The sequence below is a fragment of the Nuphar pumila genome, chromosome 7 (assembly GCF_984573655.1).
Source record: "Nuphar pumila chromosome 7, dmNupPumi1.hap1.1, whole genome shotgun sequence".
NCBI classification, from domain to species: domain Eukaryota; kingdom Viridiplantae; phylum Streptophyta; class Magnoliopsida; order Nymphaeales; family Nymphaeaceae; genus Nuphar; species Nuphar pumila.
The window spans coordinates 25,468,178-25,484,712 of NC_143255.1; the positions used below are offsets into that span (position 1 = coordinate 25,468,178).

The following is a 16,535-nucleotide window of genomic DNA, read 5'->3' on the forward strand; positions in this document are numbered from 1 at the left end:
ATCCTCTAAGTTGCTCAAATTTGGGATGAAGTCCATGAATAAATTGGAAAAACCTCTCTTTTTTCATTTGCTCTTGCCTCATAGTAATAACACTACCTTCCCATTGAGGTTCAAGAAGAACAAGTTCATCCCATAAAAAAGATAGGGCACTATAATAGTCCCTAATACTCATATCACCTTTCTTGTTAGCTCTTACCTTTTCTTGTAGAAAGAAATGCCTAGCAAGGTCTCTTTGAGTGTACATGCCTTTTATAAAGAACCAAGCTTCATTAGCCTTTTTGAACTTTGCAAGATTTACACAAATCTTTAATTCGACATTATTCATGAACTATGCTAGAATTTTAACATGCTCACTTTCCCAATCTTCCATTTTGAAGAGAAGTCAAGAATAACCTTCTCTTTTTTCTCTTTGTTTAATGCTCTTTCCTCATTTCCTTCAAACTTAGTTAACTTCAATTGTGGTTCCGGAATGGTTCCACACACATAACCCCAAAGTTTTTTACCTTTGAGGTTATTTTCCATAGTGGCCGCCCACATTCGGTAATTGGACCCATACAATTTGAATGAGAGGTCGATTTTTGCATCCTTGTTGGCCATTTATAGAAAAAGAGTTTGAAAGCAAGAAAGAGGAGCGATATTACTTGTTAAGAGAGGATCCGATGAAGCTTTCTCAACCAAGGCTCTGATACCATGTAATGAAGTGCCAAATGAGTGAGGCGATATCTCTAAGAGCAAGCACGAAAGCACGCACATACACAAGAAGCCACTAATGGGCAAGATTGCAACAAACCACAAAATAAGGTGAAAAAATATATTTCACTCACATAAGGCTTCACAAGAAGCTTGAAGAATACATGGGGCCAAGCCCCTTATTTATACACACTAAGGGACCCAAAGAGGGGCTCCCATAGAGTCGTTGGAGCCCCTTCAACGTCATATTTATGACCGTTGGAGGGGTCCAACGACTCTTTGTGGACCCCTCTCAACCAATAAAGAAAGAAAAGAAAAAAGGTAAAAAGAACAAGAAAAAAAAGAAAAAGAAAAAAGAGCATATCTTTCAGGATATGTGTGTACAATGTGAAAAGACTAACTTGCCCCTATTGGGTTTTACAAAAGAAATATATATATTTATATATGTAGATAGACACATAGACATATATATGTAATATATATATATATATATATATATGTGTGTGTGTGTGTGTGTGTCATAATCTCTCTCTATATATATATATGTATATGTACAACATATTTTAACACCCCCCTCTCATTTGTATGTTTTTTGTGTGGATTATAATCAATAATAATATTATTTTTTCTCTCTTGTTCTTGAATACCCATTTAGTGGATATTTGTGTATGAACCTTTCTTGGTTTTTTTGAGTGTTCATTTCGATACTTTTAGTGAAACTCTTTGAGTGTCCATTGTTGGTGATCTAGTGAACATCTTATTCTTACATGATATCAGAGCTCGGTGATCAAGCTAAAAATTGTGTTCGAAACATTGGGAAGTGTGCCACTCCAAATTTGAAAGTGTTGGAGCTCTCTTATATTTTCCATTCAAAGTGTTTGTGATTGGTGGCATTTGCGTGGCGGTAAAGTGCATGTGACTTCTACTGTGACTCTTTTCTTTTCTCCTTTTCTATTCTTCTTTTTTCTTTCTTTCTCAAACCATGTAAAATGGATGGCAATGATAATGTCACCATAAAACCCATCAAGGTCAACAACTCAAACTATGTAACATGGGCTTTAATTATAAAGCACCTTATATGGGGAAAAGGATTGTGAGGATTACTGGATGAGACCGATCCAAAACCCAAATTAATCCTTACCAAAGTAGAAGGTAAGAAAGAGATACCTCTTACGGAGGTTGAGAAAAATAAGGCTATAACCACTTACGAGAAAAAGTGAAAGGAATGGAGAAAGAGACATGCCAAGATTATGTCTTGGCTAGTTAGTAGCGTTGACATTAAGACGTGTTTCAGTCTTGCAAATTTTGAACATGCAAACAATGCATGAGATTATCTTAAGAGAATGTACTCTCTTAAAGATATTGCAGATGTGTGCAATTTACAAGATAAGGTACGAAACATGGTTCAAGGGGACAAAAGCATTAGAGAATACTATAATACTTTGTCCAAATTATGGGAGGAGTTTGCTCTTCTTGAACCAAAATGGCATTGTAGGGAAGACATAGAACTCTGTCAAAATCAAATAGATACGGAGTATTTTTTTCAATTTATTAATGGATTGAGATCGAAATTTGAATCCACCAAATCCGCTCTTATTCATCGAGGGAAAGTTCCTTCGATAGAAGATACAATAGAAGAATTAAATATGGAAGAAAATAGGCTTAAAAAGAGAATCTCAAAGTGTGATAATTATTTGGTCCTAGCCGTATCTAAACCGAAAAACTATGTTTGTACCTACAAACCCCCACATTATGGAAGAACAAATGATAAGAAGCAAGAAAATGAGTTTGAAAGAAAGAAAGTAATTTGTTACTATTGTCGTGAACCGGGACATGTAAAAACATATTGTCCAAAATTGAAGAAGCCCTATGAAAAGAAGGTTGCCTCTGTTGGACCTCCATAAGAATCAAGTGAACCATCAACTGGAAACATGTCCTTAATGCAATTAGTGAAGGCGCTTCAACCTCTACTCAAATGAACATCTTCATCCACTAGAGCCACGGTCTCTTCTTTCGGCGTCTCCGATCCCGGTAAATCTCTTTCGCTTCTTGACTCAGGTACTTCTTTTCATATGACACCAAATAATAATATATTATCTGAATGTCATAATTCAAGTGGGCCAAATGTTTTCACCACCGATTAAACATCTCTTGAGATAAAAGAAATAGGAAATTTTGAAAATATCTCTCAAAACTCAAAAAAAAAATTGTATTCAACAAATTAGATATATTCCTAAACTTAACTTAAATCTTTTATCTGTTTCTCAATTATCTGACCATGGATGTAATGTTTTCTTCTCCTCTCGTGGTTGTCGAGTGCAGGATCACCAATCAAGGAAGCTGATTGGGGAAGGCCATAGAGAATGAGGCTTATACTACATGGATTTTTTGGAAATACCCAGGAATACGTTGTGTTGTAATGTTCAGAAAGTGGATTTGGAAATATGGCTTAAGAGACTTGACCATCCTAGTGCATTCAAGATCCAATTTTTTTTAAAGATGGAAAATTTTTATAATTTTGAAAATTTTACATGTGAAAATTGTATTCTTGATAAAATGAAGAGATTACCTTTTCAAGAAAGAACCTTTGTTTCTTCTCGACCACTTGAGTTAATATATTCGAATGTGTAGAGACCTGCACCTGTTATATCAAAAGGTGGCTTTATGTATTACGTAATTTTTGTAGATAATTTTACAAGAGACGCTTGGATTTATTTTCTTAAACATAAGTCTAAAGTTTTCTCACACTTCTGGATATTTCATAATCTAGTAAAAAATCAATTTAAGAATGATATTTTCATCTTTCGTACTGATTCAGGGAGAGATTTTTTATCAAAAGAATTTAAAGATTACCTAAATCTATATGGTACCACACATCAAAGATCATGTCCCTATACCCCTCAACAAAATGGTTTAGTTGAAAGGAAACAAAGGCATATTATAGAAACAACAAGGACTTTACTTATTACAAATCAAGTACCTAAAGTTTTTTGGGTTGAACCCACTCTAACTGCAGTTTATCTTATTAACAGAATGTCACCCTCTTCCTTAAAAAATATATCTCCTATTGAAAAGCTTTTCAAACCAATTCCAGATTACTCTAGGTTAAGGGTTTTTGGATGCAAATGCTTTATTTTTTTTTACAAGAATGACAAACTCTCTCCTCGTGCTATTCCTTGTGTTTTTCTAGGATATGCCAATTATCAAAAGGGATATAAATGTTTTGACTTTAAAACTAAAAAGTTATATGTGTCAAGAAATGTATCGTTTTTGGAAAAAAAAAGTTCTTTTGAAAGTGTGAAAACTAAGGAAATAAATGAGTATTCTTTTTTATTGAATTTAGTTCCAAAAATTGATGAAAACCAAGAAGTTAAAAAATGATATGATAAGTAAAGAATCATCCCATAATGATCAAGATTATATCCAATACTCTTGGCGTGGTAATTTAGAACATCCATGTGCTCTCGAAAAATATACCAGTAAAGAAAAATAGGAAGAGATACAAACAAGGTCATCTAGAATGTTAAAAATCCCTGAAAATTTTACGTCTTCTTTTTCACCTAAGTATCAAGCCTACATTGCATTAATACATTCCTACATAGAACCTTCCAACTATGTTGTAGCAAAGGAACATCGTGAGTGGGTAGAAGCAATGACAGTGAAATTAAATACCTTAGAAAAGGCAAATACTTGGATTATTCAAAACATTCAACCAAGCAAAAAACCTATAGGTTGTCAATGGGTATATAAAGTTAAAACCAAGAGTGACGGAACTCTTAAAAGGTATAAGGTCAGATTAGTTGCCAAAGGATATTCCCAAGAGTATAAAATAGACTATAAGGAGACCTTTGCTCCAGTTGCTAGAATGACCATAGTTAGGACCTTAGTAGCCCTTGCCTCTGTAAAGAAATGACCTATATATCAAATAGATGTCAAAAATACGTTTATCAATGGAAGCTTGGTCGGAGAAGTTTATATGGAACCATCACCTGACATTGTTATTCTTAAAGGAAAAGCTCTTCATTTAGATAAGGCCCTGTATGACCTTAAACAAGCACCAAAGACTTGATATGATAGGTTTAGTCAAGTTATGCTTGATTTTGGTTTTCAATCTTGTCTGACTGACACAGTTTTGTTTGTTAAGATTTCTGATGCAAGTATTATAATCATTCTCCTCTACGTGGACGACATGATCATCACTGAAAGTGATAAATAAGGAGTTGAAAACATTAAAAGATTTTGCAAAACACATTCTGAAATGAGTGATTTGGGTTTTTTTTAATTTTTTCTTGGTATAAAAGTTGCTTATTCTTCTAGAGGCTCTTTACTGAATCAATCTAAGTTTGCTCTAGATATTGTTGATAGGTCTTGTATATCAGATGAAAAGAAAATCGACATTCCAGAAGTTGTAGATGTCAAAATGAAGATTGATTATAAAGAACCACTTGAAAATCCAACACCTTACAGACAACTTGTAGGGGCACTGTCATATCTCTCAATTACGAGACCTGACATTGCGCATGCAATCCACACAATAAGTCAATTTCAGCATGCTCCTACCATTGTTCATATAGGAGTTGTTTTACGCATTATTAAATATATTAAAACCTCTGTTTTTTGAAGATTTTTCTTGTCTGCTTCTTTCTCCTTAGATTTAATTGCTTACACTGATGCAGACTGGAGAGGAGATTCAAATAACCAACACTCAACCATTGGTTTTTGTGTATTTTTAGGTAAATCGTTGATTTCTTAAAGGTGCAAGAAGCAGCAGAAAGTCTCTCTCTCATCAACTAAAGCAGAGTACAGAGCCATGGTTACAACCACTATGGAAGTGGTCTTGCTAAGGAGATTGTTGAATGACATGGGTGTTCAGAGTAAAGGAACATCACGACTATGTTGTGACAACAAAAGTTTCATTTACATTGCCAGCAATCAAACATTCCACGAATGAACCAAACACATTGATATAGATTGTCACTATGTACGAGAGGAATTCCTACACGACACTATTGATCTTCCCTACGTTTCTTCATAATATCAATTAATTGATTTCTTTACCAAACCTCTTGGACAAACCTTCGGTTATCCAACCATAAGTTTGAGAGAGTGTTAAAAATAATGTATCTAGGATTTTTTACCTTTTTATTTTTTAGTCTAGTTTGTATAGGAGTTTTTATCTTTTTATTTCTTTTAGTTTAGTTTGTATTGGACTAGTCAATACAAGGGAGTCGTTGGGCTCCCAACGGCTCAATTTCTCCTCTCATCCTCTTTTTGTGTATAAATATGAGGCTTTCCTCCCTCTCATTTGTATGTTTTTTGTGTGGATTACAATCAATAATATTACTATTTTTTCTCTCTTGTTCTTGAAAACCCATTTAGTGGGTATTTGTGTATAAACCTTTCTTGGTTCTTTTAAGTGTTCATTTTGGTACTTTTAGTGAAACTCTTTAAGTGTCCATTGTTGGTGATCTAGTGAATTTCCTTGAAGGAGCTCACATTCTTACAATTATCATGAGAATATCGCGATATTCTCGTGATAATATTGCGATATTATCAATTATTGTTATTGTTTTTATTTATTTTTTACATCTTAAACATGTTTTTCTTCTTTACTTTGTATTTTTTACTTATTTTTTTTATTATATATGTATTTTATTATCTAAACATGATATTTTCTTACTTATTTTTGTTATTTATATATTTTTTTATTTTTTTAAGACCAAGATTTTTTTGGGATTTATCACCAAACCTAAAATATCGTGAGAAACAACCTCGTTAAGATAATAGTCAATACTGATATTTGTGACTATGATATATATATATATGGAAAATTATCTTGTGCACTCGATTGCATTGCACATGAGCAATGGAGACTGTTGAATCGTTGTTGGTCTCGAGATGGATGATGACCCCGATTTTCACTTCTATCCTATGATACCGTGACAGAGCACTTTGGGTGCCGAACCCATGTCGACATGGGTACTGGTATCTGGACACGGCATTTGTTGTGTCCTATATTATATTATATATTTTTAATATATAATATATATTTTAGATATATAATATATATTTTAGATATATAATATATACTTTAGATATATAATATACATTTTTCAGTATATATTTAGCCGTGTCCCCGTACCCACATTTTTTTCGAATTGTCGTGTCGTGCCCTCCGTACCCGTATGACATAGTCTCTCTCTCTCTCTCTCTCTCTCTCTCTATATATATATATATATATATATATATATATAGAAAGTACAAATAATCATTCTTAAGTTTCACATGCAACAACTGCAACTGCAATGCATAAATAGCAAGAAAGCAAACTTCAATGCTTAAACTATCAAGCTACACCACATGGATACGAATGTGGGAGCAGGATACATTGCTGATATGCTTGGTATGATATGATAATTTTCAAAAAATTAGGACATTAGGACATGGTCATATACACATATAGATGTATGTATGTGTGTGAGTGTGTGTATAAAACAACAATTCTAAATCATTGTAATTCGGAATATCAAATAATGAAACTAAGTTGAAATTCAAATGTAATGTAATTGATGACACATTTTTAAAAGAAAAAGAACTAAAGTGGCTATGAAGTAAATAAGATCATAAAAGAAAATAGATAAAGTTAATGACACAATGTTGACTGTGTAATCTGGTTTCACTATGCCCATGAAATGTCACGTCATACCTATGAAGTGTCTAAGTGTCATGTTGTGTCAACAAGGGATATGCATGCTATGTGTCCATGTGACATAGCCATCAAGCACTTCTACTTTAAACCTATGTCCCTCTTAATGCTTTGTCAGCATTCAACTTGTTGATGCAAAATGCAGCTCCTGGTGTAATCTACCAACTATTGGTCACTACTTAGAATTTCATAGAGGCTCTCCTTTTGATCGATCAAGAATGGATGAGCTCATCTGCTTCCCATGCAAATTCAATGAGAATGACCATATAAGATGGAAATAATCATGATCTATCAGGTCAACAAAATCATCTACAAATGAGACACAAGAAATGCACCAAACAACCACACTTCAAGTTACTATGCCACACATGTCTTTTGATTCTTTACATTTTAGAATGCCTTTGATTGCATAAATCATATCTCGTGACCATTGTTTTTGTTTCAATGAATAGATCATGTACTCTTAATCCTTATCTCTTCTGTTTACAATCTAAATTTTGCATTTCTACTATTTAAAAATTTTTAAACCCTTTATGATCATTTTATGTAAATATATACATTTGCATTATATTTATGTGGGAAGATTGCTGATAACAATTTGATACACTCATTCTTTTGTGTCATTTCACCTTTTTATTCTTTTAATTAGGGATCATTCGTTTTCTCAACATTCCCACCCGTCTTCATTTGCCTATTCCCTTAAAACATGTGTATGTGTGTGCACAAGAATACACACGTGTGTATCTACATCTATGTTTAGCATATTTCCTGTGCTTCTCATGGAGGTTGGTTCTATCCCTTGCACTCGCATTTTCCACCTGTTGAGATAAATTTACTTTCTTCTGTACTTTAAAAGCAACACAGAGCCAGCTTGGGCTTGGTATTAGCACAAGCAAGCTAAACTTCATCATGCACTTAACGTACAATGCAGGTTGTAATTCATGGAATTACAACACGGGTTGGCACATTCATGACCCTAGTCAAGAGATTCATAAAATTGAGTATCAGCATGTAATAATATATCACCAGATGCTGATAATTATGATCTAGCAGGTCAACAAAATCATCTACAAATGGGACATAAGAAATGCACTAAACAACCACACTTCAAGAAACCATGCCACTCATATCTCTTGATTCCTTACACTTTAGAATGCCTTTTATTGCATGAATTATATCTCTTGACCATTGTACCATTTATTATCATGTTATGTAAATATATACATTTTAATTATATTTATGTGGGAAAATTGCTGATAACAATTTGCTACATTCATTTTTTTTTCCATTTCACTTTTTTTATTCCTTTAATTGGGGATCATTAATTTTCTCAGCATTCCTTCCTGTCTCAATTTGCCTATTCCCCTAAAATATGTGTATGTGTGTGCACATGGATACCCATATCAGTGTATCTGCCTCTATGTTTAACATATTTCCTGTGTTTCTCATGGAGGTTGTTGTATCCCTTGTACTCTCATTTTCCACTTGTATACCACAAAGATAAATTTACCTTCTATACTTTAAAAGCAACACAGAGCCAGCTTGAACTTGGCATTAGCTCAAGCAAGCTAAACTTGATCACGAACTTAACATACAATGCAAGGTGTAATTCATGGAATCACAACACTTTGGTTGGCTCATTTATGACCCTAGTCAAGAAATCCATAAAATGGAGTATCAGCATGTAATAATACGCCACTGGATGCAGAGGGGCAACTAACAACAAATTCATGGCTAAACCATGGACCACAATAGACCACACAGTGAAATAGTGAAGTTGTAACAGATTGAGATGGACAATGCAAAGTTGTAATTTATGGATAATTTAAAAGAAACTCAAAAGAGGAACGTTTAGTCAGAGGCGCCCAGTGGTACACCAAGTTGACAATGTATCATCCGGAACATATTGATGCAATGCTCACGTTAGTTCGTTTACATGATCAGCTGTGAAGTATAAGCTTGTGTATCCCCTCTGCACGAATCACAGACAAAGTTCTCACATTGAGATGATTGGAATTACCCATTTACCTAGAAAATTGGGATAAGTTGGGAATGTGCGTTCCATTCCAAAGTGAAACTTCCGCACTTATCCAGAGAAGTTGGTGCATTGAAACACCATCAAAATGTTTTCTACATGCAAGGAGCATCATAATTCCAACTCCATAACTCAAATTACAGCGAGACGACTCTTCGCTAAAATGCCAAATTAAGGAAGAACTCCGTAAATTGTTTGATAAATTCTCGGAAACCATACGAACACTTTTGGCAATCCAATTGCAAATCAACAAAAACCCATCAAAGAGAAAACATCAAATCATAACGTAGATTCGACAATTCTAGGACCACATTGCACAATCGAATCACAATTCAGTTAAATCCACAACTGCAAGTATACAATTCATTAACAAGATCAATGAAATCACACCGAAAATGCGAACAACTAAACTGATCCTTCGAATCCACATCAAAGCCTCAATTCCAAAACAATAACTCAATCGAAAAAACATCCGAGAACAAGGAGAACCAAGATACACCGTACCGCAACTCCCCTGGTCCTTGACGGGGGTAACGGCGCCTTCCGAACGCCAATCGACCGAAGTCGGGACGACGACTCCATCTCCATCATCGACGGGGCGATCAGGCGAGCGGCGGCCCGTGACGGAGGCGATGGCAGGGGCGAGACCGAGGCGGGAGGCCCGGAACTCGGCGTGGGTGAGATCGGCAAACTGATTGAGGGAGAGGGTGTATGAGGAATTGGGGTTGCAGTTGTGGTGGGTGACGAAGGCGAGGTTGTCCCGGAAGATGATGAACCTGTGGAGCTTCTCCTCGTGGGTGGCATAGGCCTTTCCGTGGCGCTCGCACCACGACTCGAAGAGCGGAGAAGAAGAAGAAGAAGAAGAAGGGAAGAAGAGCAGAAGGGTGGTAGTGTAGAAGACGAAGAAGAAGAAGGGGGCCGAGAAATCTGGGGAGCTCGCCATCTCACAAGAGAGGGGAAGACGAGGATGGGTGCGGCCTTTTCACGAGTGGCAGAATCTGGTTCTCGGGAAAATATCGCGATATTTTAAAAAAACTTGGTTTTTAAAGAAACCCTTTGAGACAAAAATATTGAAAGAAAAAATGAAACTTGTTTATCTCAGTAATCTCAAGATATATTTAAAAATTAACGATAATTTTTGTTACCAAATTTTCATCAACTTTTTAAATATATCGCGATAAAACCCACAATAATTTAGCAATGTTCGTTATCAGGTCATGTGATTGGGATGGTGCCTTTTTTTTATATCAAGGACCCATAACCCACACAATAGTTTAAAAGGCCTAGGGGTGTCAAAGGGACGGGTATGACCCATACTGGATCTGATTGCATCCTGATTTGGTAATAAATAAGGAGGTCCAGTTTAAGAATTTGGGTTGGATCTATAGGACCTGATTGGTAAAAGGAGCTTGGTATTAAGATCCAGTCTATAAATTTTCATCAGACCCAGATCTGACCTAACTTTTTATTAAGATCCACAAAATTTTAACGAACAATGATCCTATTGTATGGCAAATATGATGTGTTTTCTCAATTGCCTTAAATTTTTTTAAATTCACCCGCTGTCCAAAAGCACAAACAGAAAACTTTTTAGGACCTTTTTACCTTTGGCACAAGCAAACCTTGCGAAGTTTGCACGATATATCGTTTGGCTCGTTGGTAGGGAAAACCTCACTTAAATGTATATTCACACATTTTTTTTTATCCTCATAGAAGCTTGCAAAAAATTATATTATTTAAGTGATCTTCTCTGTCGATTGTAAAATTATAAATACCTTAAATGTTAAGTCAGATGCAAGCATGATCAACAGTTGTGACCGTGACTAAATCTATTTTTTCAGCCTACACGTTGTGTGTCTTTAATTTTCATCCAACGTTTGGGTGTTTGGCATTATGCCAAATCATCTCTCTCTCTCTCTCTCTCTCTCTCTCTCTCTATATATATATATATATATATATATATATATATATGAAAAATATTTTCTACTATTAAAGGTAAGGAACTAATGGTCTAAAAATCATTAGTGCAAGTTGTTGTATCCATCTAATAACAACACACATGGTTTGCTTGCTAAAGATCAAGCCTTGATTGTGCTTTTTTAATGTAAAATTGTGATCTTTTGGGTTATGAATTCTTGTCACATTGTGGGCTGTTGATTTTTGGACACCTTTAAAAACCTACATACTTGTCATAATCACATGATTGACAGACATAATATTTTATCTAAAAAACAATTAGAAATCTTAAAAAGAAGTGATTTTTAAACTTTTTTTCCTTAGGTTCATTAGTAGCCAATATATATATATATATATATATATATATATATATATATATATATATATAGAGAGAGAGAGAGAGAGAGAGAGAAAAAAGGTCGGGTTTGGATTAGATGTGGTTGTTGCCAAATATTGGTAATCATATCTTAGTTGGAGTGGGATTTGGACTCATCCGGGCCTGACTCTATGGATCATTACTGAATCCAAACTGATACTCATGGTTTGTGTCAGATCCAAACCTAAAAAAGTAGATTTTGTCGGATCCATCATTATTATTTTTTTTTTCATAGGCACCACCATTAGAGTTTATCAAGAAAATGTTATCCATTTGTTATCATAAGCTTAAAGGAGAGATATGTGATTACTATTGCTGAGTGGTTTTTCCTTTTAAACATTGTTGCCAAGCATTCCATCGGATTTAGTAGTCGTATTCAGGTCTTTTTACCAAACCCGTATAGTTTATTTTCCTAAGGTCTCGTTTGCATTGCCGTCCACGGGATGGCCAGTGCATGGGCCTCATGCGCATCCGTGCACCCATGCAAACACTCATTGAGTGCATCCAATGGATACAAAAGGGGCATCAGCCGAGGTTCTGTCCCCCCCACCACACACACACACACACACACACACACACACGGAATAGCAGAGGATGGAACAACCCCAGTCACACAAAAATAGCCTAGCATCCAAACTCTGTCCAAGTAGGTCCAACCTAACTGAGCCCACTAAGCCCAATTTAGGTTCAGATCTCTTATTTCACTACCAAAGCCCATACTCAATCGGAGTACTATCAAAGTCTCTATACGCTTATTATCATCATAGGAAAGAGCTACTTAAGCTTGAGGTGAAATTGGGTTTTTTTCTTGCACTTTTCTTGTGTTTATTTTATTTAGTTTATTATAAAAAGTATAATTTTTTTTAACCAATAGCATATTTGCTTGATTTTATGTTTTTTCAAGTCTTGATAGTGCCTCACACCATCAAGGTCACTTGCAAGCCAAAGCCCAACTATTGAAAATTTCGAAGTTACTAAATCCAATGGCGTTGAAACTTTGGGAGAGGGTGATTGAGTCTAGGTTGAGGAAGGTTGTCATGATATCGGAGAATCAATTTGGTTTTATGCCTGGAAGATCAACTATGGAAGCTATACATCTTCTTAGACAACTTATTGAAAGATATAGAGAGAGGAACAAAGATTTGCATATGATTTTTATTGATTTAGAGAAGGCATACGATAGAGTACCTAGGGACGTTCTCTGGTGGACAATGATGAAGAAAGGTGTTTCTCTCAAGTACATTAGTATAATTAAAGATATGTATGAAGGAGTAGTAACCAATGTCCGCACTTGTGGAGGGGTGACAACCAATTTTCCGATAACGGTTGGGTTACATCAAGGATCTGCTTTAAGCCCTTTCCTATTTGCGATAGTGATGGATGAGCTTACGAGATCAATTCAAGAAAATGTACCGTGGTGTATGTTGTTTGCTGATGATATTGTTTTGATTGATGAGTCTAGAGCTGGGGTTAATGCTAAGTTAGAATTATGGAGACAGACATTGGAAGCTAGAGGTTTTAAGTTGAGTAAGAGTAAGACTGAATATATGGAATGTCGGTTTAGTAAGCAACGAAGTAGTGATGGGAGTGTAGTGAAGCTTGGTGAGCAAGATATACCGGTGAATGATTATTTCAAATATTTGGGATCCATCATTCAAAAGTATGGAGAAATTGATGGAGATGTAAATCATAGGATAAAGGTTGGGTGGATGAAATGGAAAAGTGCTACTGGAGTGCTGTGCGATCGTAGAATGCCATTGCGGTTGAAGGGAAAGTTTTATAGGACGACTATTAGACCCACTTTACTATATGGTACGGAATGTTGGGCTGCCAAGAGACATCATATTCAAAAAATGAGTGTAGCTGAGATGCGGATGCTTAGATGGATGTGTGGAAATACAATAAAAGATAAGATTCGGAACGAAGAGATACGTAAGAAGGTAGGTGTTGCACCCATTGAGAATAAGATGCGAGAGAATCGTTTACGGTGGTTTGGACATATTCGGCGAAGGCCTAATGATGCTCCAGTTAGAAGGTTGGAGAAATGGGAAAATATATTAGTTAAAAGAGGTAGGGGTAGGCCTAGGAAGACTTGGATGGAGATGATAGGAAAGGATATGAATGCTTTGAACCTCACCGAGGACATGGCGTTGGATAGAAATGATTGGAGGAAAAGGATTCATGTGGAAGACCCAAAATGAATTTCTTTTTTGGTTCATATCGCTGACCCCAATTGTTTTGGGATGAAGGCGTAGTTGTTGTTGTTGTTGTTGTTGTTGTACTAAATCCAATGGCGTGAAAGGTGTACTCTTAAGCAATGAGCTTGAGTACATCAGTGGTGGTGCCTTGAAACTAGATAATTCATTCATTAGTACTTTTAAGAGGTTAGCTTGGGTATATCGGTGGTGGATTCGGAAGAGCCCTGACCTATAAAGCCCAAAGATATCTCGCAGATCCATAAATATATCTTTCGAGGAGAATTAGGGTACCCATCAATTTTGAAAACCTTTCATTACTTTTTTGGGCCTGTGCAAACCAATTGCTTGGGGTATAATGAATATCCGATCCAAAGCCCGAAAGCTCCAAATCCAATCCATCCCAGAGAAACCATATCTGGATAATCCCACGTATGAGATGCCACTTCATATGATGCCAAATATCATATTCGATGGGGATCCTGAAAGAAGGACTCATATTGACCTTCCTAATGAGTCTATGAATGACCAAAAAAGGGAAAATCCTTGTTGTTCCCCGAGTATAGCTCACGTTGGTACCCTCATTGGTCTTGTAAGGTTCTCATGTGGGTTACGAGATTGGTAGTTCTAGTACAAATGAGCCTACCAAAAGACGAATCTCAAGGACTTCACATTTCAAAGCTTTGTCTAAAAAAATGCATCCTCACCAGTCTCGTAAAAGTCTTCATGTAGGTTACGAAATAGACAACTCTAGCACAGGCGAGTCCATCAGGAGATGAACCCCTAGGACCTCGCATTTCAAAGTTTGGTTCAAAGAAAGTGATGTGCTAACTCAAGCCAAAGGAAATATAAATATGATATAGGAGAAAATAAGAGAGATTCAAGAGAGGTTAGAACAAGAGTAGACACGAGCCAACATAAGGGTCAAAAGAGCCCAGAAGCCAGAACACGAAGAACCACGTACCTACAAGAAAGACAGGAGAGCCTAGGAGTCAGATTTTGAGAAGGGTTACAACCTATGAAGTGAATCCCAAGTGTTTGACTTGGAGAGAAGAGATCATAGACCCTGGTTGACTCGTCTGGTCCAAACAACATCTTTGAAATCAGACAAGAAAATCAAGTCTCTAGAGGACATTGTTTGAAACCTTAGTGTCAGAATGAAATACCTGGATCTAGATCGAAAAGAGTACTCTTTAGAGGATTTCTTGTTCGAGGGGTGTAATGAAGACAATGAGGACACTCTCCCAAAGTTTTTAAAGTTCAGTCAGAAGAGGGATTCAAGAACACACATGGCCTTGTTTATAGAAAGTGTAATCAAATATTGAAACAACAATAAGAGGCTGATCAACTGGTTCCTTATGAGTCTAGAAAGAGAGGCTCTGGAATGGTTCACCAATCTGAACCTTTAGCAAGTCAGGGAGTTCAAGCAGATCATAAAACTATTTATATATTGTTTCTACTTTAATATGGGGCCCTCCTCACTATAAGTCAACTATATGACCTGAAGAAGAAAAGAGAGGAAGGGGACCACAATTTCATCAACAAATGTCAGTCCTTGGCCAACAAGATAAAAGAGTTAATATCAAACTCCCATGCCTTAATGATAATCATGGGCAACTTCTCTCAACCTCTAAGAAAATTGATCAATATAGCTCAAGTTGAAACCTATGTCGAACTCATTAAGAAGGTTAGAGCCTTTGAGGTAGGTATAAAAAGAAGAGTATATTATGGATTCCTGAAAAGCAGCAAAGACAATAACATATACAAGAACTCAAATCCATCTAAAGACCAAGTCAATATAGTGCGGGTCACGAGGCAAAAGGTTAAGAAGAATGGTAGTCAGGGGTAGAATGCAAATAGCGAGAGGATCTTCCCAAAGAAGCCAAATGAGAACGGATATGAGGGTAATCTCAAGTGGATCAAAGATCGAACATTCACCAAGTTCGAGTAGCCTCAGTCACAGGTCTTGGATCTACTATTATAGGATGGCCTAGTCAAGCTACCTAAGGTCTCAGATCCACCACTGATAAAGGGCAAAGACCCAACCAAATATTGTAGATATCATAAAGTTGTGGTTTATGACACCAAGGACTTCTTTATCCTGAAGCACATTATCCAAGACTACATAGACAATGAGAAACTGCTAGTAAATAAAGAACAACCACAGTAGAGTAACAATGACCATGCCACAGAAGAAGCGGTTTAGGCTTGTGAAATAAGAGAACATTGATTTTTTGGGAAAGGAGTGAGACAAAGGATCATTCACCAATACGGTGATCTATGCCTCACGAGCCCTTACCTGCAGTAATTGTTTATGCTTAATGCTCTTGGTTCCCCAGATCTGCTACCAAGGAAGGGTGAGAGTATAAGGAAGACATGTTCAAGAGATAGATAGAGAGAGAGAGGGTTGGTCGGTCGGCCCCTCTGTCACAAGGAGGAGGGAGAGAGAGAGGGCGGACCCCTCTGTGTCTGAGAAGACAGAAGGGGCAGAACCCCTTTAGCGTGGGTTCTTTAAAAAGAACCAGACCAGTCAGTTTGGGTTGTGCCCAAACTGAACTGGATCGGTCTGGGTGCGAC

General features: G+C 36.3%; 1 protein-coding gene across 1 annotated transcript in view; it reads right to left on the reverse strand.

Annotated features, from left to right (window-relative positions):
- XBCP3 (xylem bark cysteine peptidase 3) overlaps nucleotides 1-10,432 on the reverse strand; it is a 28,193-nt gene extending 17,761 nt beyond the window's left edge. The window contains exon 1 of the mRNA XM_090013999.1: nucleotides 9,936-10,432. Coding sequence (XP_089870125.1) covers nucleotides 9,936-10,374 — 439 coding nt within the window. The 5' untranslated portion in view covers nucleotides 10,375-10,432. The remainder of the gene's footprint in view (nucleotides 1-9,935) is intronic.
- Between the last annotated feature and the right edge of the window lie 6,103 nt (nucleotides 10,433-16,535).